Here is a 26,588-nt window from a genome sequence, read left to right as displayed (position 1 = left end):
TCCGAAAAAAACGCCATACTATACTATGACGTTTTTTATGACATTCTGAGGTCAAATTTTTTTTTTAATTTTTTTGTCCAAAAAAAACGCCTTACTATACTATGACGTTTTTTATGACATTTTGAGGTCAAAAAAAAATTTGACTTTTTTTGGCCGATTTTGACGCCATACTATACTATGACGTTTTTTATGACATTTTGAGGTCAAAAAAAATTTTGACTTTTTTTGGCCGAAAAAAACGCCATACTATACTATGACGTTTTTTACGACATTTTGAGGTCAAAAAAATTTTTGACTTTTTTTGGCCGAAAAAAACGCCATACTATACTATGACGTTTTTTTATGATATTTTGAGGTCAAAAATTTTTTTAACTTTTTTTGCCCGATTTTGACGCCATACTGTACTATGACGTTTTTTATGACATTTTGAGGTCAAAAAATTTTTTGACTTTTTTTGGCCGAAAAAAACGCCTTACTATACTATGACGTTTTTTATGACATTTTGAGGTCAAAAATTTTTTTGACTTTTTTTTTTTCCGATTTTGACGCCTTACTATACTATGACGTTTTTTATGACATTTTGAGGTGTAAAATTTTTTGGACTTTTTTTGTAAAAAAAAACGCCATACTATACTATGACGTTTTTTATGACATTTTGAGGTCAAAAAATTTTTTGACTTTTTTTGTCAGAAAAAAACGGCATACTATACTATGACGTTTTTTATGACATTTTGAGGTCAAAAAAATTTTTGACTTTATTTGTCCGAAAAAAACGCCTTACTATACTATGACGTTTTTTATGACATTTTGAGGTCAAAAAAAAATTTGACTTTTTTTGGCCGATTTTGACGCCATACTATACTATGACGTTTTTTATGACATTTTGAGGTCAAAAAAATTTTCGACTTTTTTTGTCCGATTTTGACGCCTTACTATACTATGACGTTTTTTATGACATTTTGAGGTCAAAAAATTTTTTGACTTTTTTTGGCCGAAAAAAACGCCATACTATACTATGACATTTTTTATGACATTTTGAGGTGAAAAAAAATTTTGACTTTTTTTGTCCGAAAAAAACGCCATACTATACTATGACGTTTTTTTATGATATTTTGAGGTCAAAATTTTTTGAATTTTTTTTGCCCGATTTTGACGCCATACTATACTATGACGTTTTTTATGACGTTTTGAGTTCAAAAAAAATTTTGACTTTTTTTGTCCGAAAAAAACACCATACTATACTATGACGTTTTTTATGACATTTTGAGGTCAAAAAAATTTTTGACTTTTTTTGGCCGAAAAAAACGCCATACTATACTATGACGTTTTTTATGACATTTTGAGGTCAAAATTTTTTTTAACTTTTTTTGTCCGATTTTGACGCCTTACTATACTATGACGTTTTTTATGACATTTTGAGGTCAAAAAAATTTTTGACTTTTTTTGTCCGATTTTGACGCCTTACTATACTATGACGTTTTTTATGACATTTTGAGGTCAAAAAATTTTTTGACTTTTTTTGGCCGAAAAAAACGCCATACTATACTATGACGTTTTTTATGACATTTTGAGGTAAAAAAAAAATTTGACTTTTTTTGTCCGAAAAAAACGCCATACTATACTATGACGTTTTTTATGACATTTTGAGGTCAAAAAATTTTTTGACTTTTTTTGGCCGAAAAAAACACCATACTATACTATGACGTTTATGACATTTTGAGGTCAAAATTTTTTTTTACTTTTTTTGTCCAAAAAAAACGCCATACTATACTATGACGTTTTTTATGACATTTTGAGGTCAAAAAAATTTTGCCTTTTTTTTCCGAAAAAAACGCCATACTATACTATGACGTTTTTTATGACATTTTGAGGTCAAAAAAAATTTTGACTTTTTTTGTCCGAAAAAAACGCCATATCGTACTATGACGTTTTTTATGACATTTTGAGGTCAAAAAATTTTTTGACTTTTTTTGTCCGATTTTGACTACATACTATGACGTTTTTTATGACATTTTGAGGTCAAAAAATTTTTTGACTTTTTTTGGCCGGTTTTGACGCCATACTATACTATGACGTTTTTTATGACGTTTTGAGGTGAAAATTTTTTTGGACTTTTTTTGTCCAAAAAAAAACGCCATACTATACTATGACGTTTTTTATGACATTTTGAGGTGAAAATTTTTTGAATTTTTTTTGCCCGATTTTGACGCCATACTATACTATGACGTTTTTTATGACGTTTTGAGTTCAAAAAAAATTTTGACTTTTTTTGTCCGAAAAAAACACCATACTATACTATGACGTTTTTTATGACATTTTGAGGTCAAAAAATTTTTTGACTTTTTTTGGCCGGTTTTGACGCCATACTATACTATGACGTTTTTTATGACGTTTTGAGGTGAAAATTTTTTTGGACTTTTTTTGTCCAAAAAAAAACGCCATACTATACTATGACGTTTTTTATGACATTTTGAGGTGAAAATTTTTTGAATTTTTTTTGCCCGATTTTGACGCCATACTATACTATGACGTTTTTTATGACGTTTTGAGTTCAAAAAAAATTTTGACTTTTTTTGTCCGAAAAAAACACCATACTATACTATGACGTTTTTTATGACATTTTGAGGTCAAAAAAAATTTTGACTTTTTTTGGCCGAAAAAAACGCCATACTATACTATGACGTTTTTTATGACATTTTGAGGTCAAAAAAATTTTTGACTTTTTTTGTCCGAAAAAAACGCCATACTATACTATGACGTTTTTTATGACATTTTGAGGTCAAAAATTTTTTTGACTTTTTTTGTCCGAAAAAAACGCCATACTATACTATGACGTTTTTTATGACATTTTGAGGTCAAAATTTTTTTTAACTTTTTTTGTCCGATTTTGACGCCTTACTATACTATGACGTTTTTTTATGACATTTTGAGGTCAAAAAAATTTTTGACTTTTTTTGTCCAAAAAAAACGCCATACTATACTATGACGTTTTTTATGACATTTTGAGGTGAAAATTTTTTTTGACTTTTTTTGTCCAAAAAAACGGCATACTATACTATGACGTTTTTTATGACATTTTGAGGTCAAAAAAAATTTTGACTTTTTTTGGCTGAAAAAAACGCCATACTATACTATGACGTTTTTTATGACATTTTGAGGTCAAAAAATTTTTTGACTTTTTTTGGCCGGTTTTGACGCCATACTATACTATGACGTTTTTTATGACGTTTTGAGGTGAAAATTTTTTTGGACTTTTTTTGTCCAAAAAAAAACGCCATACTATACTATGACGTTTTTTATGACATTTTGAGGTGAAAATTTTTTTGGAATTTTTTTGTCCGAAAAAAACGCCATACTATAGTATGGCGTTTTTTATGATATTTTGAGGTCAAAAAATTTTTTGACTTTTTTTGTCCGATTTTGACGCCATACTATACTATGACGTTTTTTATGACATTTTGAGGTCAAAAAAAATTTTGACTTTTTTTGTCCGAAAAAAACGCCATACTATACTATGACGTTTTTTTATGATATTTTGAGGTCAAAATTTTTTGAATTTTTTTTGCCCGATTTTGACGCCATACTATACTATGACGTTTTTTATGACGTTTTGAGTTCAAAAAAAATTTTGACTTTTTTTGTCCAAAAAAAACACCATACTATACTATGACGTTTTTTATGACATTTTGAGGTCAAAAAAAATTTTGACTTTTTTTGGCCGAAAAAAACGCCATACTATACTATGACGTTTTTTATGACATTTTGAGGTCAAAAAATTTTTTGACTTTTTTTGTCCGAAAAAAACGCCATACTATACTATGACGTTTTTTATGACATTTTGAGGTCAAAAATTTTTTTGACTTTTTTTGTCCGAAAAAAACGCCATACTATACTATGACGTTTTTTATGACATTTTGAGGTCAAAATTTTTTTTAACTTTTTTTGTCCGATTTTGACGCCTTACTATACTATGACGTTTTTTTATGACATTTTGAGGTCAAAAAAATTTTTGACTTTTTTTGTCCGAAAAAAACGCCATACTATACTATGACGTTTTTTATGACATTTTGAGGTGAAAATTTTTTTTGACTTTTTTTGTCCAAAAAAACGGCATACTATACTATGACGTTTTTTATGACATTTTGAGGTCAAAAAAAATTTTGACTTTTTTTGTCCGAAAAAAACGCCATACTATACTATGACGTTTTTTATGACATTTTGAGGTCAAAAAAAATTTTGACTTTTTTTGGCCGAAAAAAACGCCATACTATACTATGACGTTTTTTATGACATTTTGAGGTCAAAATTTTTTTTAACTTTTTTTGTCCGATTTTGACGCCTTACTATACTATGACGTTTTTTATGACATTTTGAGGTGAAAATTTTTTTGGACTTTTTTTGTCCAAAAAAAACGCCATACTATACTATGACGTTTTTTATGACATTTTGAGGTCAAAAAAATTTTTGACTTTTTTTGTCAACATTTTGAGGTGAAAATTTTTTTGGAATTTTTTTGTCCGAAAAAAACGCCGATTTTGACGCCATACTATACTATGACGTTTTTTATGACATTTTGAGGTCAAAAATTTTTTTGACTTTTTTTGTCCGATTTTGACGCCTTACTATACTATGACGTTTTTTATGACATTTTGAGGTAAAAAAAAAAAAATGACTTAAAATATGACCAGATGAACATAGGAGGAAGACACACACACATTGCACAGGAATACAGGAGGAAGACACACACATATAACACATAAAGTATGACTTTTTTTGGCTGATTTTGAAGGTTTACTGTACTATGACGTTTTTTGGCCTATTTTGACACCGTACTATACTATGGCATTTTTTTATTAGGGCCCAAGTACGAAATTCATGCGAAGCCATATTGTAACTGAAGGGATTATTGTTAGTCTCCTCCTTTTTTATTTTTCTCCTGCCGCTGTGTCGGCTATTTTGGCTGGTAGGAATTTTTTTTAATTATTTTTTTTTAATTATTTTTTTGGGCAACATGTGACAAACAGGTCAGTATTTTCTGAAAAGACCCTAAAGCCCTTAACTTCTAGAATAAAGATTTCTGGATGGGCATGACAATAAACAGGCAAAATCTGCAAACACAAACAATGTTCATTCATCATTACTCTACAAGTAATTAATAAATTCCTTACTGGCCATTTTACAAGAGTTCATTCAACTATTCCCAACCTAGACAATTCCTAAATCTCACCATAGTATATTTGTTATACAATCTTAAAAATAGATTTTTCTCCAAATTAAAGAGACAGGAAACCTTTTGCCAGGTCCACTGCATGTGACTATTTTAATCAGAGCATAAAATTAATACATAACTGGACATTTACAGTATTTACAGTATTTACAGTTTATGTTTTAAGACACTAACAATCTTAATTTGGTTATAATAATGGAATTGATCATCCTGGTACATAGACATAAATCTCTAGTCCTGCTAGACAACATGAAAAATTATCTTTTAGGTTTCAAACATATTCAACATAATTTTCTATTTGACTCAACCACAGGTAAACCATGAATTCTGAGTGGAGTTAAGGCAGTGCAGTAACCTGTTCTCCTAGTGGTACTTTGTTAAACACTGCCATCTAGAGGCTAACTGCTGAAATAAAGTTTCCATGCCTTCTAACACAAATTACAGTACCATTTTAAGCATGAAAAGGTTTGTACCTAATTTATTAGTCAAGATCAATAAATGAACAGGAAATCGTACATTTATTGTCCTTCCGACAACTCATACACACAAATCCTGGTATCACAAAATATCTTCAGTAATGATGTAAATACACTTGAATATACACTGAAGCCAAGGATCTATTAAAAGACTCTTCATGACTTGTTTCAGGTTATTAAATATACAGATGTTTTCAGCCAGCAAGTAAAGCATTTATTGAAGCAAAATCAAGGTTTTTCCTCATATTATCAATGGTGTGCCTCAAGACCTGAATGATGATGTTCACAGTGCCCTAAAAAAGCAGGTATGCACATGGTGTACCCTTGCAATAAGTAGAAGTACTATCCGGTGTTGAGGTTTGTATTAGAGTATCGTATTGGAAATATGGGACAACAGCCGTCAATAGAAACACACATCTGAACCTGCACAAAAACAAAGAGGCCATTTTTTCCTTTTACAAAAAAGAAAAATAAATTGCATGATAAAAATAACATACAAGTGCAAATTTTTGCCCTTAAAGCTTGATTGCGTGTTTTGAAACAGTTTAACGTTGACCAATCTCAAAGGGATTCACTGCTACAGTACTTTTGACACGCTTCAGTAATGATATGAATCAAACAAGATTAAAAGGTTGACAGGAATCAAGCAGTAGCACATGCATGAACATGATAGCAGTGATGACGACGACAAGGATGATGATGATGATGATGCCTAAACTGGCAGGATGTGTACACAAAAGCATCAAAGTTTCCTTCCCAAAAAAATATAACCATAAAAACTTTTAACTTTTTCATGTAGCATTAATGTCTGTCACCAACATTACATAGATCAATACTGGCTAAATAAAGCTGTAAACATGTCAACAAGCACCCAACTTGCTAGAGAGTCTTCGAGCAAGTCGACAGTTCTGTAGCTGACCATGTGCTTTGGCCTCTCTGGAAAGAGGGGGAAAAAAGAATTTCCCCATACAGAAAAATTAAATGCTCAGTCCGTTTGAATTATCCCCAAAAACCCATATTTTCTCTTTCTTTTTGTTTGTTTGGTTGATTTTGTAATTTTTAGGGAACAGACCTTTTAGAGCAGTGTTTTGTTTAGTTTTTTTGTCGAAGTACACACACTTTATTTATTAAACTGGATGTTACTTTAAATTATTAACTATATAAAACTGTATATTCTTATACTTATCTGGTCAAATTTACATTCATACATTCGCTACCAATTGGAGTGGTAGAAGCTGGTCATTTCAACCGTTTATCTAGAAAATGTAACAACTGACTACGCAGCCAGATTTTCACAACCGGTGGTTTATTGGAAAATGTGACAATTATCCTACATACAGGCATGTAATACTATCTGTGGATTTATTTTCCTCCTTAAGCGTTCTACTTTTTTTCCCAAATTAGCTGATTTACTTCACAATTCTTCTAAGTTCCCCCTGAGTTCCCTCCTGGTTGGGAATCACTGCTTTAAAGGGTCATATTGTTGTAACTGTTAACAACCAGAGGTTTGGCCATTTCAGCACCGTGGACAGCTCCATGGGATCTCCCTACTAAGACCTGACCAAAAAGAACCACACCAGCCACATCTGTTCAAAATCACTTTCAAAGACAACCGCATGCACCTAACTAAGTGGTGTTGTTTTCCATGCAAAATGTCACTTTCAGCTCTGGCAAGCACATCTGTCTCTTAAGCACGTACATGAAACCACTCACAGAGGTACAACAGCACACAGGAGCATCCCGAGCCTGATCCCTTTACTCTAAAATGTACAACAAGAGTCGCTGGTTTACACAAAACAGTTCGATCTATCAGCTCTCTAATCAAGGTTGCAAGAAGGTATAAAGGTTTAGCTCATCAAGTGGGGTGCTTTCAACCTTAAAAAATCGAGGAAGCACTGTATGCACTCAAAGAACTTTCATTCAAATTCCAGGACACAAGAATGTACCAAAGACAACAGGACCTCAGATCTCCCTCCCTCTTTGCTCAAGAATGGCAAACTGCACACTGATTGTTCATCAAAGGAGGGGTGGGGGGGACCTAGTTAGAAAATCAGCCCCAAGAGATGCTGGTACTAAACCAACCCTTTCCTGTGATACACTGGTATTTTCCCTACAAAGAAAGTGAGCTGGGTCCCACAGAGGCAGTGAGTGGAGTACGGTATTTTCTTTGGAACAAACAGCACTGCAGCACATCAGCTAATAGAGCCTGGCTCCCAGAGGGGAGCTCAATATAGGACACTCTTCCTCTTCCTCCACTTGAGCTATTAATACACCCAAACAAAGAAAAGAGGCTTAATGAGGCAGCAACGGGGGAACTCATGCGAACTACGTTAGACAAGAGCTTTGTAGTGTTTAGATCCAAGAATTCCAGCTTTTCATCCGGGCAATGGATCCTACTTTACTACTTCTATTGTGGCTGATGCTGCTGGAGTAAAAGTACAGTATATGTACATCGTGTTACGCCTTTTAAAGCACTACATTTGAAGCCATTTGGTGAGGTCTTCTTGAAATGGCAAAAGCAACACGACAGCGAAAATAGATGCATAGTTTTAAGCATGATAATGTGCTGGATATGGATATTACAGATCCCGTAAAGAATCTCCAAAGAAACAGACTGTTACAAAAGAATCTGTGCTAGAAAATACTAAATTATTTCACCAGATGGACAAAACAAACAGAAACTGTGATATATGAAGCATTTCATTGCATATTTGCATGAAAGGAAATATCTCATGCAGCTTAGAGCAGCTACCTTGAAGTTAATGCTTTGGTTCAGATTCAGAGTGCATTAAAATGGAAGAAGATGAGGGAGTGTGTTTAAATGCACACAGTAGTCCAACTAAGAATGTGTATCCTAACTGAGCAGGATAAACTGTTTCTAGGCAGCTTCACGAACTGATCACAAACACCCCTGTACAACAGAACACAGTACAGAACTATTACCATGGATACAGACTAACACATACTTGCAAAAAAAAAAAAAAAAAAAAAAAAAAAATCAACAGAGCATGGCATTTTAATCACCTAACTATTTGGCTAACGCCGGTTGGGACATTACAATATTCAGGCTATTGTAAAAGGGGTTTTGGTGTTTACATCCATCACACTTCAAACGTTAAACGTTAAATCCCGAATCAAATCGGGGATATTCAAATATGCAAGTAAACAAACTCACAATAAATCAAGTAAGAATCTCCTTTAAAAAAAAAAAAAAAAAAAAAAAAAAAGAACAGGCCGATGTTTCCATTCACATCATGCACTGGGGACATAATACTAACCAGATATCTGCCTCAAAGTGAGAGATGTCACACAGTGCAAAGATCACCACTTCAGTCATGCAGTACGACAACGGTAAATAGAGCAAGGGATGGTGTTGAAAGTAAAAGCAGTGTTTCTTATAGGTCTGTCCTAAGAAACTTGAAGAGTAGAAGTTTTGATGTAGTTTTAAGACTTAAGGCAGTGCCACAAAGGGCAACTTTTTGCACGACACTGCCTTAAAAATATCCTAATGTATCACCACCCTTAAACTCAGTGGCTCAAACGTGACCCCGACCTGATACAATTAATTTTTTTTGGCACATAAACCTTTCCTTTTCTGAATTATTTTATCTTGCTTTTTCTGAAAAAAAAAAAAAAAAAGAAGCCACTTGAAGCTGCCCTTTGGCATCTTGGATCTCAGAAAACTCAACCTCACACTTCCTGACGCATTCACCTCACCGCATTAAGCTGATCTAAATTTTCCATTTGGGACATTCTGCTCAATCCAATTGGTCATAGCGATAATGAGACAATTAAGTTTTACACCACACAAGGCAAATCCAGTGCTGGGCTAAATACTGACTTGAGGATCAGACCATGTGGAACAGCAGCAGTGCTGAGTCTTGAAGTAGTCATACTCCCACATATGAGGCAAAAATAATTCTTCTTGTAGGGTCACATCCCCTCAGGCAGCAGTATTCCCCATACAACAATAAAACCACAGATTTGGCTGAACATAGTACATCCACATTTGGTTGTTTCTACAAAGAAAGATGTTTACACTTTTGCTTCTTCAATCCTTATACGTAAGGAAACTGGCTTTTTGACCACTAGACACAGCTACAGCTGAACCCCAAAATTCACTAGGCTCTATAAATAAATTTAAAAGTCTGTTACATAAATTCAACAAATTGGTTTACAACCATTAACCAGTGGCTAATGCTGTTAATCTCTTCTTGCCTATAATATTCTTACAATGTCTACATGACTGTGTCTCAAAAACTAGAAGCATTGAAGTCTGAAGTTTACAAAGAGATATGACCAACCCATCTGACTACATGGAGCTGATAGGGAACAACATACACAAATACATAAAATATTTTTTTTAAAGACTCACTGTCTCTGTTATTTCTTTTCAGATCAGTCTGAACCATAAATAAGTTAACAATATAGCTTATCATAAATAAATTTCAGTCTGTAAAATTCACATATAAATACCCTGCTCCATCTTGCAGAGACTTCTCGGAAAAGAGAAGTGGACCCACGTTACGTTAGGCTGCAGCACACTGCATTTCTTCTCTCCCCTTGACAAAAAAAGTATAAAGCATCCGTGGTGTAAACACTACGACTTTCCCTTTAAAACCTCTGGAGGCATCGACAAAGACAGGTAAATGGAGCAGACACAGCTGGGATTTTATGATGAGACTAAAGGTGTCTCTCCATTGTCTGTCTGGACCTGCGGCAGTAGGGCAGCCCTTTTCATTTTGGACACCGGTGACAACTTCTTCCTGGTCCAGTCCCTGATTGATACAGTCTGTGTGTGAAAATGAAAGAGAAAGAGAGAGATAGGCTATTGCTAGTAATGACTGATTGATTGATACTGAGGTGACAGTTGCCGCTCCTGCTGCATGCTTGGTTTCGGAGACATGCGGACGTCCATGCAATTGAGCAAGAGGCAGAGAGCTGCCAGGGACAGAGAGAAAGAGAAGAGAGCTGTCTCTACACTGGTCTGAACCTTCCTGCTGTCCATGAAACTGTCTAAATCTCCCTTTTCCTCTGGCTGGCTCACTGTCCTTCTGAGAAGTGAAAGGCTGGAGGCGCTGCTTGGTGCTCAGAGTCCGTTCCCAGGGCCACGGGTGTGTTAACAGGGGTGGTAAGAGGAGTGCTGTTGGAGGGCTGCGGGTTGGCGTCGCCCTCTGGGAAAGTCTTCTCCTGAGACTGGGAGGAGGAGGACGAGGAATGGGTGCTCTCACTGGAACTGCTGCGGGTCTCTGTGCTGGTACTTGTCTTTTTCATCTTCCTCCTCTTGGCTAGCGGCGCCTTGTCCACAGTCTGCAGGCGGAAACCTTCACGCTTACATTTGTTAAATGCCTGGGACAAAAACAAGGGTGAGCCAGTTATTAAGATTTCTTTGAATAATTCGTTTTTCTAAGGGATGCACTGGGCCGATTGTAGCAGATCACAGACTGCTGTGGCATTTTTAGTGCCACTGCTGTGGCCTGCTGTAACTGAATGACTGTCCTCCTGGTGGAGGAAAAAAATGTTGTAATGACACTGGGAAAGGAACTGTATTTAATGTGTATCAGTTATGTGATGGCTCCCAATTAATCAAGAATTAATCTGCAAATTATTTTCTTGATTATTTGATTAACTGTTGCATCCACAAATGACAGAAATTAGTGAAAAATACCTCTTCGTATTTCCTAAAGCCGTAGCTAATGTCTTCAAATAGCTGTTTATAGTGTAGAGTTATTCTCAAGCATCAAATCCACACCTACATCGAACAATGACATTTCTTACATTAAAGGTAGCTTTGACATAAGTGTGGACGGAGACAGTGGAGGAGCCCAGAATGTCCGGGGTCATGAGCGGGTTGGAGGAGAGCTGGCTGTCGTCCTGGAGCCAGGCATTGTAACGCAGACCACACATTTTAATCCTCTTGTTTGGGTCCACCGTCAGCAACTCTTGAGGAAAAAGACACAGATGATTACCTTTAGTGCTGCTAATATGCAGTGAAAAGGTGAGCCCCAGAGAGGAAGTGCTTTTCTCTTCCAGCAGTTCAACCTCTGTGAACTACTGTTTGAGTCAAAGATTCAATCAGTGATCCAAATGTAAATAAATGGTTAAGTCCACTAACAAAGGTCAAAACACAATTTCACATCCTGTCAGTCCCAAACCCCTATTTCTAAATTTTGTTCACATAAATTATATTGAGTAAAGAGGCCTTTGATTATCAGCTAAGAATCATTAAAATGCTGATGTTCATAAAGGGGGTACAGGTGTCATTTTTATGATATATGGCAATCTTGACATGAAATAACACCTGATCTCTGATCTTGTGAAAAACTAAACTCTGTTGTTTAACCCACTGGATTTGACAGTGAGTCACTAGATCCATCCTCACCTTGTATCAGGTCTTTGGCCTGCTGGGACACATTTCTCCAGGCCTCTCCTTCAAAAGAGAAGTCCCCCTGTTTGATTTTCTTCATAATTTCCTCAGCACTGGTGTGGGTCAGGCTCTTCCCCTGACACTGAAAAGGCACCTGGCCAGACAGCATGGTGTACTGCAAACAGAGCAAAACCACACAATCTGCCATCAGAACAACACGAGCACATAGTTTCCAAGCATAAATATCTACAGTGTAAATCCAAGTTAAACTGTCTGTGCGTGGCACAGAAAATGTTCCACGTTTGCTTATGTTTATATCTTGTTGCCCACAATGAACTGGGAAAGCAAGTAGGCATTAGTGTTAAAACACATCTACTGTTAAAATAACAACATGCTTTAAAAGAGCTCTTGACCGATCACGACTGCCCACATTTTTCCATTGTCATGCTGCATGTTGTTGACCGTGGTTGAACCAGCACTAAACCAAAGAGCGGTCTGTGCTCAGCTGAATGAACAGGATACTCTCACCTTGGCCTGCTTAGATCTGCCCTCGCAATTCTCATTAAAATGACAGTAGTTGGGAACAGCGCTTTTGGCAGTAGAGGATATGTCGTGCTCTGATCTCTCGCTCTCCCTCCCTCTCTGTCTCGGCACGCTTTGCTTCCAGGGCATTGTGCACACAGCTTGTCAGTAGCCATTTCATCAAAGCTCTATGAGGCACACTACTCCCATATCCCCCCAGGGGGCGACGGTGCAAAGTAGCACTACAGAGACCAGGCTCAGTACGGATGACTGGCCAACTACAGAAATCTCTCTCAACTCTCCACCCCTCTGTGTACCCTCTCCTCCTCCTTTCTACCTCTCCTTTTAATTTTCCTCCTCCACACAGAAAAAGCTTGAATTAGGATGACATTTCCGCTGCCGGGAAGCAACGTTTCGTACGAGCGCAGCCTTAACCATCTCTGAGAGCTGGGCTGGTGGCTCGTCATTCTGTGGTGAACATTAAAACTGTGTCAGCTCACCACAGGATCCTGAAGGTTGTAGTGCTGAACAAGAGAGGGAGATGAATATCATGCAAAACAGATTAACCAGAACATGCACACACATGCAAGCACACATGTCTGCACGCATACACACAAACACATACACACACACACACACACACACACACACACACACACACACACACACACACACACACACACACACACACACACACACACACACACACACACACACACACACACACACACAAAGCCTAAACTACAACCAAAGGCAGTTAAAATATCAGCTGATTGCTTAAACAGAATGGCCTGCAGCAAAATGTTTTAATCCATAAACTGGATAACATCAACAAATCAACAGTGTATGGAGCTCATGATTAAACATTAATTTGGTTTTAGAGATGCTTCAGTTAAATGTATTATGAAAAACAACTTTAAAGTGGAGCTTGGAGCTGTGGATTTTGAAAAGATTTTTATAAATTATAAATTTATATAATCAGGTCATTTTCCTGGGGCATTGTGGAAAGTGATAGTCTAAAGCGGGCCTATACATGTTAAGATTGTCCCTGAATAGGGCTAATCAATGATCTGTTATTTAGTCCTTATTAGAGCCTGTAAGATGCATCACTATCATCAAAGTGAAAATTTAATTTTGATGTGAAGCGTGATCCTTTCTTAGTGTCCTATAACTTCTATCCTGATGATATCAAATATTAAATACTGTGCTGTAAACATTGTTTACTGGGTTCAAGGGTTAAAATTGATTGGACTGTTTGCCAAGACTGCTATGTAAAATTCTGCATTTTCTTTTCCAGACAGACTAATCCTGCCAAGACTACCAACGCTGGAATTTACAGACAAAATCTGGGATTTAAATGGCGAATCCTATTCTCTTCGCATAAATGTTGGCAGATTTCAGTGCATCTTTAAAACAGATCGCTGACTAATGAATAATTTCAGCACCAGCTTCAATCCCTCATTTCCAGGCAACATGTACAAGACATTGTACAATAAGTTTTCTTTCCTCTCAATACATTTAATTTTTTAAAAAGGTGTAAGATAAAATGTCTGTCATTTTTACAACCAGAAGTGTTGATGTTTTTTTCCCCTCAGATTAATACTGAGATGATTAATGAATGTTCATGGTCCAGCTACCAGTATTGAGTTCTAACCTGAGCATGGCTCTGTCATTCCACAGCCACTCACCAGAATGACCCCCAGACTCCACAGGTCACAGGATTCATCGTAGCCGTCATATTTGAGTATCTCTGGTGCAGCGTACTGCAGGGTGAAGCAGGGAGTCTTCAGGAGCTGATTGTCTGGTGGTTTGAGGCGAGCAAAGCCAAAGTCTATGATTTTTATCTCGGAGTTCTCACTCTCGTCTGTGAAGAGCAGGTTCTATGAAGCAATTTGAGACACGGACAGCAATCATTTCTTTCTGCCTAGCAAAACTGGTCCACTCAAGAGCTTACTAAATTGGACATCAAGACTCGTCTGACCAGGTAGTTTTGACCCATGTTAGGGTGAAACAATTTTACTCTTGTTTTGCAGAAGATTGCAGAGTCAGAATGACAACTGAACAGATCATACAAAGTTCAGAAAAAGACCGTAATTCTCTTTCAAAAGCTTATGATCCACTGTCTGTCCTCATCACAAAGACACAATGTGTTCAGGCAGAAAAGAATTTCTACTAGCAGCCCTGCTGCTCCCTGAGTATATGTCTAATACCTCCGGTTTAAGGTCCCTGTGCACCACTCCTACGTCATGCATGTGACTGACGGCGGACACCAGTTTGCGCATGATGCGGCTGGCCTCTGTTTCGCTGAAATGTTGCTTTCTGCGGATCCTCTCCAACAGCTCACCTCCGCCGAGCAGCTCCAGAACCAGATATGTGTGGAGCTACAGCAAACACACCACATACACACACACACACAGAATACATTTACATTACTCATCAGCCTCTGTTACACCCACCCACAACCTTTATTCTTTCACTTGTTCTGAAATAGTACAGTGGGTGCAAACATTCCTATAAGATTTGCAATTACACAAATATTGACAAATTTGCGTTAACCAGTGTAATCTCAATATTGCTTTCACAGCCTGAACTGGAAAGTTAAAAACAGCTGAATGTTAACATGTGAATGGGTGGGTAGGAATTTTTTATTGCATAATAAATACAGCAAAAACAGCCTATCCCCAATCCCATGACGGCGAGATCAAACCGTAATGGTGCTGAGTAAAAGTGAAAGGAGCCAAACAAAGTGGGAAGGGAATAATGTGTCTGGGCAGCGGGGTAGAGTTTCTCATTAGTGCTGGGTGTGGGGAACAAAGGCAGGACGCGGCTGAGGCGAGGCAAGGCAGCACTGCTTTGATCTGGGTCACAGGCCTCTGAGATACAGTAATAACCCCACTGAGCTCATCAGGACTAAAGTGGTGCTCCTGGGCTTGAAGGGCCGGGGCTAATGAACCTGTGCACAGTCAGACACACGGACACACCTTCCCAATAACGGAGGCAAGCTACATTTGGAACATATGCGCACTTAGTTTGGGCTGAGTGTGCAGCTCGTTTAGCGACACAAGCGAATCTAGGTTGTTTTTATTCAGTAACACAAAATGGGTGTTTGTACAGCTGCAGTTTAAAAATACATTTGGTGGGAAATATCAAGCACACGTAGAGATGTTTATGGGACAATACGTGAAGAGACAGAAAAAGACCTCGAGGGCTTCCAGCATCCCCATTAATCTGCCTTGTTCCAGTTCCAGGACTTAATAAGGCTGCAGTCCCTGCAGGCTCCACAGAGAGCCATGCAAAACAGAATTTATGGTGGCAAATGCAGCCGCTGCACTGAACCTTACCTGGTCGTGGTAAATTTCATGTAACTTGACAATGTTAGGGTGGCCATCACAAAGCTTCAGGGCTGCAATTTCCCGCTGAGTCTGTGCTTCCATCCTACAGCAAACACAAGCAGATACATATATATATATATATATATACATAAATACACACAAGCACCACAGAGAGAGAAACTGACCTTAACACGGTTTCAGTCGCTATTTTTGGTCCTAACTGTCTCGGGCATTATATAGCAAATGAACAGTCAGTTTAACGTGCCAGATGTTTTATTAACTTTTTATTTTCAGTATGATATTTCTACAATATAATTTTTTGATAATGAATTTTCTTCTGCAACCCCACTGATTTGACAGTGCCGTGGACGAACAGAAAACATACTGGTGGTGTGAGTAAAGTGAGATTCACTTTCCGAACATCCCTATCCAGATTTGAAGAACATGTGTTTGTGTCAGGAGGGGCCCAGAGAGGTTCACTCTTGTCAAAGCCATAATATTTGGTGCCATGCAGTCAGTGGAGAAGTGTAGGAGTGCAGAGTAGGACTGCAGTCAACACACATGATCAAAGCTTATTTTGTAGCAGCTGGCAAAAAAACAACCTGGGTTGTGAGCACAGGTATATTTGCATTTATTTAACCAACATCTGGCAACCTTAAACAAACAAGGCAAATAAAATCTGAGAAATTCTGTTATCAAGTTAGATTATGACATTATTATTTCTAAAATCGTATTTCTTTTGTAAAATTGTGTTTACAGTTGCTTGACAACACTCCAATTTCTGTAATGGCAACAAGGAGGGTGGCTGTCTGATGTATCCAGTGAAACTATAAACACCACACAGACCTAAAAGGACCTATGATGACAAACACATCTGAGTGAGCAGGCTGTGAGCTTGTACCTCTTGCTGACAATTTTGACGGCATACTTCTGTCCTGTCTTCTTGTGTGTGCACCGTCTGCAGATGGAGAAGCTACCTTCTCCCAAAGCACTGTCCTTCAAGTCCATCTCATAACTCATATAGAAGGGTGAGTCCTGTAAAGGGTAACAGTTACAAATATATATAACATAACAAATAAATATATCAAATATAAATGTTAACCAACGCCAAAGTGTTTAATTATTCCAACTGGCCTTAATGTTATTATGTCTTTCCAGTGGAATGTTTTCTCTGGTGTGAAATATATTGATTACAGCAAACAAGAACAGATTTGATACAGTTCTGTATTCCCGATAATCACATATATGTACAGATTAAACTAATCCAATATTTATTTGAATACTTTAATGTAGGCCAATGGTACTTGGCTTGCTGGAAACAGCTTATGGTTAAGGCAGAAAAGTTTCTCAAGTACTATGTTCCTTTTTCAACATAAAGACACAATTTAAGTCTTTAACACTTTCTCAGATGTCTCAAGTATAATCTAAAGGCATATATTCAGCATTTGTATTAAACACTCCTATTTTTTTTTCTTCAAAATTCAAAAATGTCAAAGTCTCCTAACTATTGCGTTTCTACTTATACATTAAATATTCCTGATTCGACACCCGTATAAAATGGTAAACATTTAGCTGTTCTATAACCATAAAAGTTTTTGCTTTTTTAAGTATATCACAGCAGCACTCCAAGAAAACCATTTCATGAGGATCCCAGTAAACTTCTCTGGCTGTGCAATGTTATCAAAATGAATATGCATTCAGAAAGAGAGACATGGAAGTGGTAAATGTATATAGCAACCCATCTAGATTTTCCAGATTTTAATTAAGATCTTGAAATTTACCACAGAACAAGACAAGAAAGATTAACTAGCTTCCTGTTTGTGACAAGAAATGGCATAAGAACCAATGAAGCACAGTGAGTTGAAGCTTTATTGGAATTCTGAGCACCGTTTGTTGCCTGAATGCCCAGCTGAAACTGCCCCTGTCTACAGTGTGTAAGCACTAAAAGAATTAAGAAGCTATGACCAAATTTACATACAAACTTTTTTTTTTTTTTTAAATTCTAGCATTTTGCTGATTAAATACACATAGCTAAAAATGTATTTGAGCTACACTGGCATGTTGATGATTATTTACAATCCCTATCAGCCATTTAACAAATGTAAATACAAAATCCTGAAAAGGATTTGTTTGTCAAAGAGCTCGATTTCATATCGCTTAATTCAAGAGAACACAGCTACACCAGCAGGTACAAAGGATGTTGATGAGAAAGCTTGATATTGAGTCCAAAAATGTACTTCTACCTTCTAAAAAAAGCATTATGCTGCACAGATACAGTACACATGTGCACTCTGGAACAAAATTCGATAAATGAACAGGCTGAAAACTCCTGAGTGCAGTAAAACAAGTACAGTAGAAAAAAAAATTCTAGTGGAATGGAGAGGAAGGGAAAAAAACTCATCTGTCTGTGACAGCAGCCATTAGCTTAAGTGTGTTTGTGCAGGGGGATCCAAGTCCATTTATCTTACCTTCATCATGGCGCTGCGGGCCACCGCAGCGGAGCCCGGCCTCTCAGAGCCCCCACACAGCTGGACAGGGTCATCCATCACCACATTCCTCTTGAACAGGATGGAGGGGGCCATGAAAGAGTAGCCCTGCACAGAGAAACACATAAACTCTTGATGTTTACATTTTACTAGGACATAAAGGGAAGGTTGGACTATATGGACAAAAAAGGAAACTTCCTTTAATGCAATTTAGAGCCTAAGAAAAAAGATTTTTGCATTACAGACATTTATAGACACTTAATGTGTTTTATACGTTCCCATATTTACTGTAAAACTTGAAACTGTTGTGCGTTTTTCTTCAAATGTTTCCACGTCAAAGCAGCCTGTCAGCTCCACAATGAGCCCAATTCAGTTCGTTTGTGAGTGACAGCAGCTGTCCAGCTGTTCCTATTGTTAGACCTGTCATTGTGAAGCGCTGCCTGCATAATTCCAGCTGTGAGGAGCCCAGAGCTTTGAACTGGCATTAATCTCTCTCTCTCTCTCCCTTTTTCACCGACACACACACAGCTGTGTGGTATGTAGTGACAGCCATGGATGGACGGAAGGATGGATGTTGAATGAATGAGATGCCCTAAATTGCCGGGCTTGAATATTTGATTGCTCTGCTGTGAAATTACATCTTGGCGCTCTTAATGCAATTTTAATTTTGTTTTGTGAGGCACTGTGGGGGAGCAAGTGCACGGTTTAAAATTGGGATTGCTGTCGTTATCTCAGAGATTGCTAGGCTTGCAAATTATAAAGACCACAAAATTTCAGACTATGTGAATGGCAGCTGAGAGCGAAAAAAGCCAAGATGAAGTTGGCAATCAAAGACCGAAGGCGTAACCGAGACAGACGTGGTGATGCTCTCAAAGTGTAACCTTTTATTCCATGAGAGAAGCCCGTTAATGGATCTATTGATCTACCGAGCTCAAGGATCCAGAAGGCAATCAGAGTTGAAATTTCATGCAATACATCAGACAGCCATCAGCTGGCACGGAGTTGTGGGCCATATTATGGTTCAAAGCTACATCAAAAATAGTCATTCACATCTGTTACTTCAATAAGAGCTGCATATGGCAGCAATTACTTCAATAAAAGACCCTTTAGTCAATTTGAATACCAATGCACACAGACAGACTCATGTTGACTTACAGCAACCTTTTGAGGACATTCAAAACTTCACTTGATTACTTCAATTGCTGTGGAGTATGTCAAATATAGTCGCAGACAAAAAGTGGATAATGTATAATGCGATTTTTCATCCGTGTCAACATTTCACTCAGCCTGCAACCAAAGCCCAGACAAACATCGCCACAAAGCGGATGCAAATATAAATGCTGTCCTGAGCAATGACCTGCAAGGAGCACAAAGCAGTATTCTTGTCTGTAAACAACAAAACCATGAGTCACAACAAAAAAGCAGTCTGGTTTTCTAACATCCCTTCCCTCTCTCCCACCTGGAAGATGCGGTCACAGTTCTGAGGCAGAGCTGCAGGGGAGTAGGTGGGGTCCATTTCCGTGAACTCGTCTGCAAAGTTGCTGACGTCCAGCTCATCCCGAATCACTGGCTTGAATGGAGCGAGCACCTTCTTAGCTGCCAAGTCCTCCCAGTTAATTTTCTAAAGTGAGTTTAAAAAAGAAAAATATTGTTGTCCATCCCAATCCTTATTAACTTGGTTTATACAAAAATACTCAGTTTTCCTAAATGCTGCGCTCACAAAGCGGCCCCCATTTTGTATCGTTAAAGCCCACCCTGCTATTTTGTTTTTCTAAACATTGTGAAATATTCAAGACAGGCAATGAGATCCACCTGGTAAAAAGCATGTTTCTTTACGTTCTCAGCTCCATTAGGACCTGAGCCTAATCTCTTCTTTGGATCTTTGATAAGGAGTCGCTGGATGAGGTCTTTGGCCAGTGGTCCCATGTCTTTGGGGAAAGGAGGATCCTTCTTTGAAATCCTCCTGTGGTGTGTGAGACAGATATGGTCAGTGTTGCAGAGTGATTATAAGTGAGAGCTAGCTGAATACTGTGGCTGGTGATCAGGGAGAATCCATACTTGGCAATGTCTGTGTGTGAGTTCTCGTCTCCATCGACGGTGAAGGGTGATCCGCCAGTCAAAAGCTCGTACATCAACACGCCGAGGCTCCACCAGTCCACCGCCTGAAATGCACGAGAGCACCCACCCGTGACTTAGACATACCAGACTACAAGAAAAATCTCACTGGAGAGTGCACACATTCTGGAGACCAGAGAGGAAAGTCTGGACTGCTTGATTTGATTGAACAGACGAAAATAAATAAATAAATAAATAAAATTAAATAAAATTAAATAAATAAATAAAACTACAAATTACCTTGTCATGCCCAGACTCTCCTCCCTCCACAATCTCTGGAGCCATGTATTCGATGGTGCCACAGACAGAGAAAGCCCTTTCCATCTTTCCATCCAAAACACAAATGCATCAAAGGACATTTTAGGAGCCAAATATATCACAAAATACACAAGATATTAGTCTCTGCATGATGTAAAATGTCTGCAAGTGACCAGGACTATGAACTGTCCAAGACTGAAGCCCATGAAAAATTCTCTATAAAATTAAACAGACATTATTTAAAAAAGCAATCAATCAATCCACTGCACATGGAAAAATGCTATTAGAGAAAATATTTTTAAAGGCCTTGAAGAGGATTTTTTTTCAAAACTATTAAGAGAACAAACTAATAAGTAAGTTTTGATTATAAATTTAGCTTCCAACTTCCTTTGCGCTCCTTACTGATAAGTTTAACGATTAAGAAGTTTTAACACATATCATTGAGACATATTGTACCTGATCAAATTCCTTACTGAGGCCAAAATCTGTGAGAACTATATGACCATTTGAATCCAGTAGAATATTCTCAAGTTTCAGGTCCCGGTAGACGATCCCAAGCTGCACCAAGAAAATGACAGAGGGGCTTTGACATGTGAAAGGAGAAAGCGATAACTTCTTAACAGACAAGACAGTTTGATTGTATGGAATCTAGGGGTTACCTTGTGTAGATGCTCCAGAGCCAACACAATCTCTCCACTGTACAGGGCTACTTCCTGCTCCTTAAACCGCACCCTTTGCACCAAATGTGTGAAGAGCTCTCCACCATTCACGTAATCTGTAACGAAAGATATCATGTATGTAACGTTTCATCCAAAATAATATCTTGTTCTTCTACAGGGACAGGCAAATGCTTCATGTAGATTTTTATTTATAAAGATTCAGCTGCTTAAAATCTGTTTCTTTCACTGGGTGAGTAAACATAACACAGAAGTGGAAATGTGTAAAATGTCCTAACCGAGAATGAGATGCAGCTTGGTATCCGTCTGGAAGGCATAGTGAAGTGTGACGAGGAATGGAGACTGTCGGATGTGCTCCAGCACTTGCCGCTCTGTCCGTGTGTGTTCAGCAGTCTTTGCCTTTTGTACAATAGTGGCCTTCTTCAAAACCTTCATGGCATATAGCTTTCCTGCATCATGACCACTCACTTTCCTCACCAGGAACACCTTGCCATATGCTGGTGGTTCAAATAAACAAAGACAGAGGGCAAAGTTCAGTGTAGAGCAAGGGCTTGAACAGAGGTGACTGGTATGATGTGCTTGTCCTTCCAAAAAACACAATATCAGATGTTCAACAGAGGAAAACAGTGTTACTCACCTCCTGTGCCCAGCACCTTTAATAGCTCAAAGTTTTCAATGCCCACCCTCTCTACATGGCCCGTCAGGTTGGCTGAAGTCAGAACAGAAATAAGAAAAAAATTAGCTTTTATTACTCATGTTCATGTAACGATACAAAGGTGGCTTGAACGACAAATTACACAGATACTCTAACAAAAATAACAAAAAATACTGCACTTATGGCCTTAATGGTCATTACCTCTGAGAAACATTACGTGTGAAAGTATATTTCAAATCTCAAACACCTCCACATCTCACAAAAATACAGTTAGACAACCCACTGAAGAATTAGCATGACCTACAAGCCATTTGCTAACAATTGAAAAATACTATGTAATAAAACCAAGACATTAAAGATCTGAAAAGGTACAAGTTGTGGTTGCCGACTGTAGAGTAAAAATTTAGGGTTTGATTCATTTAGAAAAACGTAGCTCTTAAAACTTCCTTTAATCTTGATCTTCTACAGCAGAGCTGTTCCTGCTTCTAATCAGCTGACTTTTCAACAAAATTTTGCAACAAAATTATCAGCCTGTGGTCAAAATCAGTGAAGCCATTCCTGTTCCCTATTCAGAAGTGTCGAGATAGCCAAGTTGTAAATACTTTGAGACCTATCACCTATCATTTTAACCATTTTTTCCAACAGCAGTGGACCTTGCATGGCCCCCAGGGGGTACATTACATCACCGTACAGTCCTCTATACTTTTTCTTTACTAAATGGTGCCTACCCACTAATAGCGTATTCTTGTATTATAATGCAAAGAGAGTCTCACTCTCTTTGCTTTGAGAAACATTCCAGCGAATAAAACCAAACTCTGCAAGGCTAAAAAGCTTGGAGAACAGAGCTTTAAACTGGAGGATCAATTATTTAAAACACTGGACCAGTTAAAGAAAGTCTGGGTAGTTACATGATTCGTAGCTGAATGAATGGTCAATAGCAGTAACACTGGTAGCACTGGGCATCTTACAATGGTAAATTTGCATAATGGAAAAAAGAGCAAGTACTGCAGAGAACACATGCATAATCATTAGACTTCCTGCATGTAAACAAAGATTTAAAAATAACAAGTCATGCTAAAAAGCTTCTAATATGCAACGGTATTAAGCAATCTCATATGCAACCGCAAGCAAACATGCCACATTAACCAGCAAAAGGTCATTATATTCAATCAAGGATTTTCAGTGAATTCAGCATGCACTGTCACTGACTTCTCGTGTCTTTCTAAATCACGGGCTCCCGGTACAGCTGACTGAGCATTGCACGCTCTTAGACTTGCACATCCATTGTAGTGAAAACATTCCTTCTGTCTCACACTCTGGAAATGGGCTACTGAGCAATTAAAGCAGCCGATTTCATCTTTGCATGTTTCTCCTGTTACACGCGAGAAGAAATGACGCAACTATTGGGCAATTCGAGTGCAAACTGTGTCATTTCAAAACAACAACACTGTCCTTCAAATTTAAAGTCAGAGGTTCAGGTTGCATAACACCCTTGTCAAGCTCACCCTGCCAAGGCCATGTTTGATTTTGGTGTTTATTAATAGACTGACAGAGGTGTCCAACCAGATGATGCCTTACTGCTAGACAAGAGGAACCTCTTCAGTTTACAGGTGGGACATATCGATGTTCCTCAACATAAAAAATTACAACTTTCAAATTTCAACAAACCACTGTGGATGAATGGATTAACTTTTTTGTGTAAAGCATTGAAAGAACTATGCCTTAATTTACTCTGTTTAAGTTCGGGAATTATAGCAATTATGTGCACTGTAGTATATTTTAGCAATTTTGCAAACAAACATTTTTGATATCTTGCAGGAAGATTAGGACTGAAAGGCACACTGATCACTTATGCACTGATATTGCTGATTCAATTTGCTTGAGAAGAGGAACTTATCAAATGCTACAGCACGGGTGCAAAGTAGGGTTAAGTTGATACAGGGGCTAAAATGTTGTGTGAAATATGACACACACAAAAAAACGAGCGCCAGTGACAACTAGACAGACTGCATATTTAGGGCAGGGCAGTAAATGGGGGTGCAGCATAGTCATGTTGCAGCCTGAACAGCGCTACTGTCTTTATAAACCAGTTGCAGCCGAGGCAGTGTTCAACTTCATTCAGCAACCTTCTGCACTGAATCAGACGACCTACAACTCTACTCAGCACAACCACTGAAGTCTCAGTTATAGGTAGTTTTAACAGTGACTGGAACTGTATTTGCTGTTGATGCTTTTTGGAGTCATGCCAATACTACTTCTCTTCCTCGTACCATCATTCTGTAAACTAATTCCAACAAAAACAAAAGCCAGAAAAAATTCAGCACAGCCGTCACAGTTTCACCTTGAGGATGGCACAGATTGAACAGTGTAAAGGTAACAGGGCTAGCCAAGAGACAGATGCATTTACCTGTCTGTCGTTTGACATAAACCAACAGTTGAGGTAGACCTCTGTCTGCTGTGCACACTGAAACCAAGCTAACGTTAGCTCTTGTGATTTGTCAGCACTGCAGCTGCGTCTGCTCTTAATTGGCTAAGAAGAAGATAGCTGTGACCGCTAACAAATCCAGACAATAACAGGAAAACCAACTCGTTTAGTAATTAACGTTAAGTTAAGGCGTTGACAATGGCATAAACTTAGTCAAATCTATGTCTGATTTCACCTAGTTACACGTTAACAACTGGCTTAAGCTAATGTTATTAACTGGGTTGACCACGGTTATTAAGTGGCAGTTAGCTAACGTTAGGAAAATGGTTAGGTAACAATAGTTTGCGTGAGTTAGCAGTACCGTTACAAGTAATGAGGACAGTCGGCTAACGTTAGCCTTCCTCTGCCATTTTTGGACTTGAGTAACGTTAATGTTAGCGCTCACTACAAGCGCCCATTGACAGTGACAGTTTGCTCCTCAGAGCTAGCCAGCTAACATTTCTCCCCTTGACACGTGTCTCCAAAAGATAAATGCCAATTAAAATGTACCGCATTAAGAGTTTAACCGGCTCGCAGCTAACTTACCATTTTTCAGCTCATGTTTCACAGTAAACAGGTCACCTTCTCTGGAAGATCCCTCCATCGGGGATGGCATCGTAATTTCGTGCTTCAAAGATGCTTTTCAGACAAGGTTCGGTTCACCTCGCGAGCTAGTTTCCAACAGGAACATGTAGAAAATAAAATATCTAGCAAGAGAATTAAATGCCTTTGAGTTATGAGCTAAACTTGACAGATATATAAGCAGAATCTTGCTGCCAAACGTAGCAGACAGCAAGCCCAAAGGAAACACTTGCTTCTTCCAGCACACCACCACTACCACTATCTTCGCAACCAGGCAGTCCCTCTTCGCTGATTGGTGTTGCTATGTGAAAATCTGACCTCTGATTGGATCTTTTTGTGTTAGCGACACACAGTCCCGCCTTCCTCAAAAGACTGGTGCTGCCTTCACATGTGCCTCGTACAACATCATGTCAAAGGTTAGAACTGTAAAAATGGAAGCGCAATCAATTGCACGCAAAACGATACTTCTAAATTCAAAACAGAGAAGTGACTTTAACGAAAGGAACTTTACCGATGTGCCTTATTTTAGCACAATATTGAGGCACTTTCATTTCACATTACTCTAAAATACTACTCGTGTACATTTTACAGGAAAATGTTGTACCGATTATTCCACTACATTTATTCTAAAGACATAGTTACTAGTTTGAAGATCAAAAATGCCTGTGGTGCATTTTCACTAGTGCTGCTTCAGTAATTCTAATCAGATGATAATTATTAATGGTATAACACTTGCTACTTATAATTAAGTAAAATATGCCATTACTTCGTCCACCACTGCACAAGAGCCCAACAACTCCTGGGAACATTTGTTTCGCCACAGTTGGTGTTTTCATTTGAGGCAGCAGAGAGATATGTTCATTTTACATGGAGTCTTATACGCTTTGAACCTCTACCTAAAAAAAATGCAAAACAATGCAAAGTGCTGCTGGTGATGAATGGCCATATTACTAAAAGGAATTGAGTTTTATCATCAGTCTGTAACTATCTCTGTCCAATCTAAAACCTGAAGAAACTTCATGGACGTTCAACATTAAAGCAGCTACATTGCACCCCGTGTATAGTGTATGTCTAGGTGCCATTTCCCAAAGAGAAGTCCATGCAATGTAGTTCACCAGTTTGTACACGGGGTGTCACCTTTGCGCTGTGCTCAATATGGAGTAAAGGTCACTCAGGTGCCAGGTGTCACTGGACAGAAGGTTCAGGGACAAACAGTCTTTGACTGAAAAGGGTCAGAAAAAAAGTAATCTGATGGGAGATGGTTATATGTTTTGCGACTCGAATTTTAGTTCACTTTTCAGACTTTTCTTAAATCTTTTTCTGCTTTATGTAGTGAGAAAGAGTTTGCTGTGAATATAACTAAAGTTTATTTATTGAGGTTACTAAGGTTACTAAAGGTTGAAAAAAAATAATACATATATACAAAA

At 38.0% G+C, this 26,588-nt stretch overlaps 1 protein-coding gene across 3 annotated transcripts; it reads right to left on the bottom strand.

Moving 5' to 3' along the window:
* Window positions 1–6,164: 6,164 nt before the first annotated feature.
* rps6ka5 (ribosomal protein S6 kinase, polypeptide 5) lies at window positions 6,165–25,395 on the bottom strand. Of its 3 annotated transcripts, XM_041060384.1 has the most exons (17): window positions 25,126–25,395; window positions 22,098–22,169; window positions 21,739–21,957; window positions 21,443–21,558; window positions 21,240–21,341; window positions 20,766–20,849; window positions 20,469–20,572; window positions 20,223–20,373; window positions 19,870–20,031; window positions 18,393–18,518; window positions 16,826–16,959; window positions 15,934–16,027; window positions 14,803–14,973; window positions 14,281–14,472; window positions 12,086–12,245; window positions 11,482–11,645; window positions 6,165–11,052 (listed from the first exon to the last, which is right to left on the bottom strand). In XM_041060384.1, exons 1-17 carry the CDS (start codon window positions 25,193–25,195, stop codon window positions 10,747–10,749), a joined length of 2,427 nt encoding a protein of 808 aa, XP_040916318.1. In that variant the 5' UTR covers window positions 25,196–25,395; the 3' UTR covers window positions 6,165–10,746. The 3 variants fall into 3 exon arrangements, with proteins under 3 accessions (XP_040916318.1, XP_040916319.1, XP_040916320.1); XM_041060385.1 differs by lacking the exon at window positions 20,766–20,849; XM_041060386.1 differs by lacking the exons at window positions 21,443–21,558; window positions 21,739–21,957; window positions 22,098–22,169; window positions 25,126–25,395 and having other exon boundaries at window positions 21,257–21,272.
* Window positions 25,396–26,588: the final 1,193 nt, after the last annotated feature.

This window comes from Toxotes jaculatrix, chromosome 17 (assembly GCF_017976425.1).
Source record: "Toxotes jaculatrix isolate fToxJac2 chromosome 17, fToxJac2.pri, whole genome shotgun sequence".
In the NCBI taxonomy this organism is placed as follows: Eukaryota; Metazoa; Chordata; class Actinopteri; family Toxotidae; genus Toxotes; species Toxotes jaculatrix.
Note: the sequence above shows the minus strand (reverse complement) of the source record. Positions and strands in the feature narration are given on the sequence as shown.

What these genes read in the sequence shown, in the direction of transcription:
- rps6ka5 (XM_041060384.1), bottom strand. Translation starts at nt 25,195, where the DNA reads ATGCCATCCCCGATGGAGGGATCTTCCAGAGAAGGTGACCTGTTTACT. An exon ending in TCAGTAAGGAATTTGATCAG is followed by an intron (nt 20,850 to 21,239) that starts GTACAATATGTC and finishes TTGGATGGAAAG; the next exon opens with ATGGAAAGGGCTTTCTCTGT. An exon ending in AGAAACATGCTTTTTACCAG is followed by an intron (nt 20,032 to 20,222) that starts GTGGATCTCATT and finishes AACTCACTTTAG; the next exon opens with AAAATTAACTGGGAGGACTT.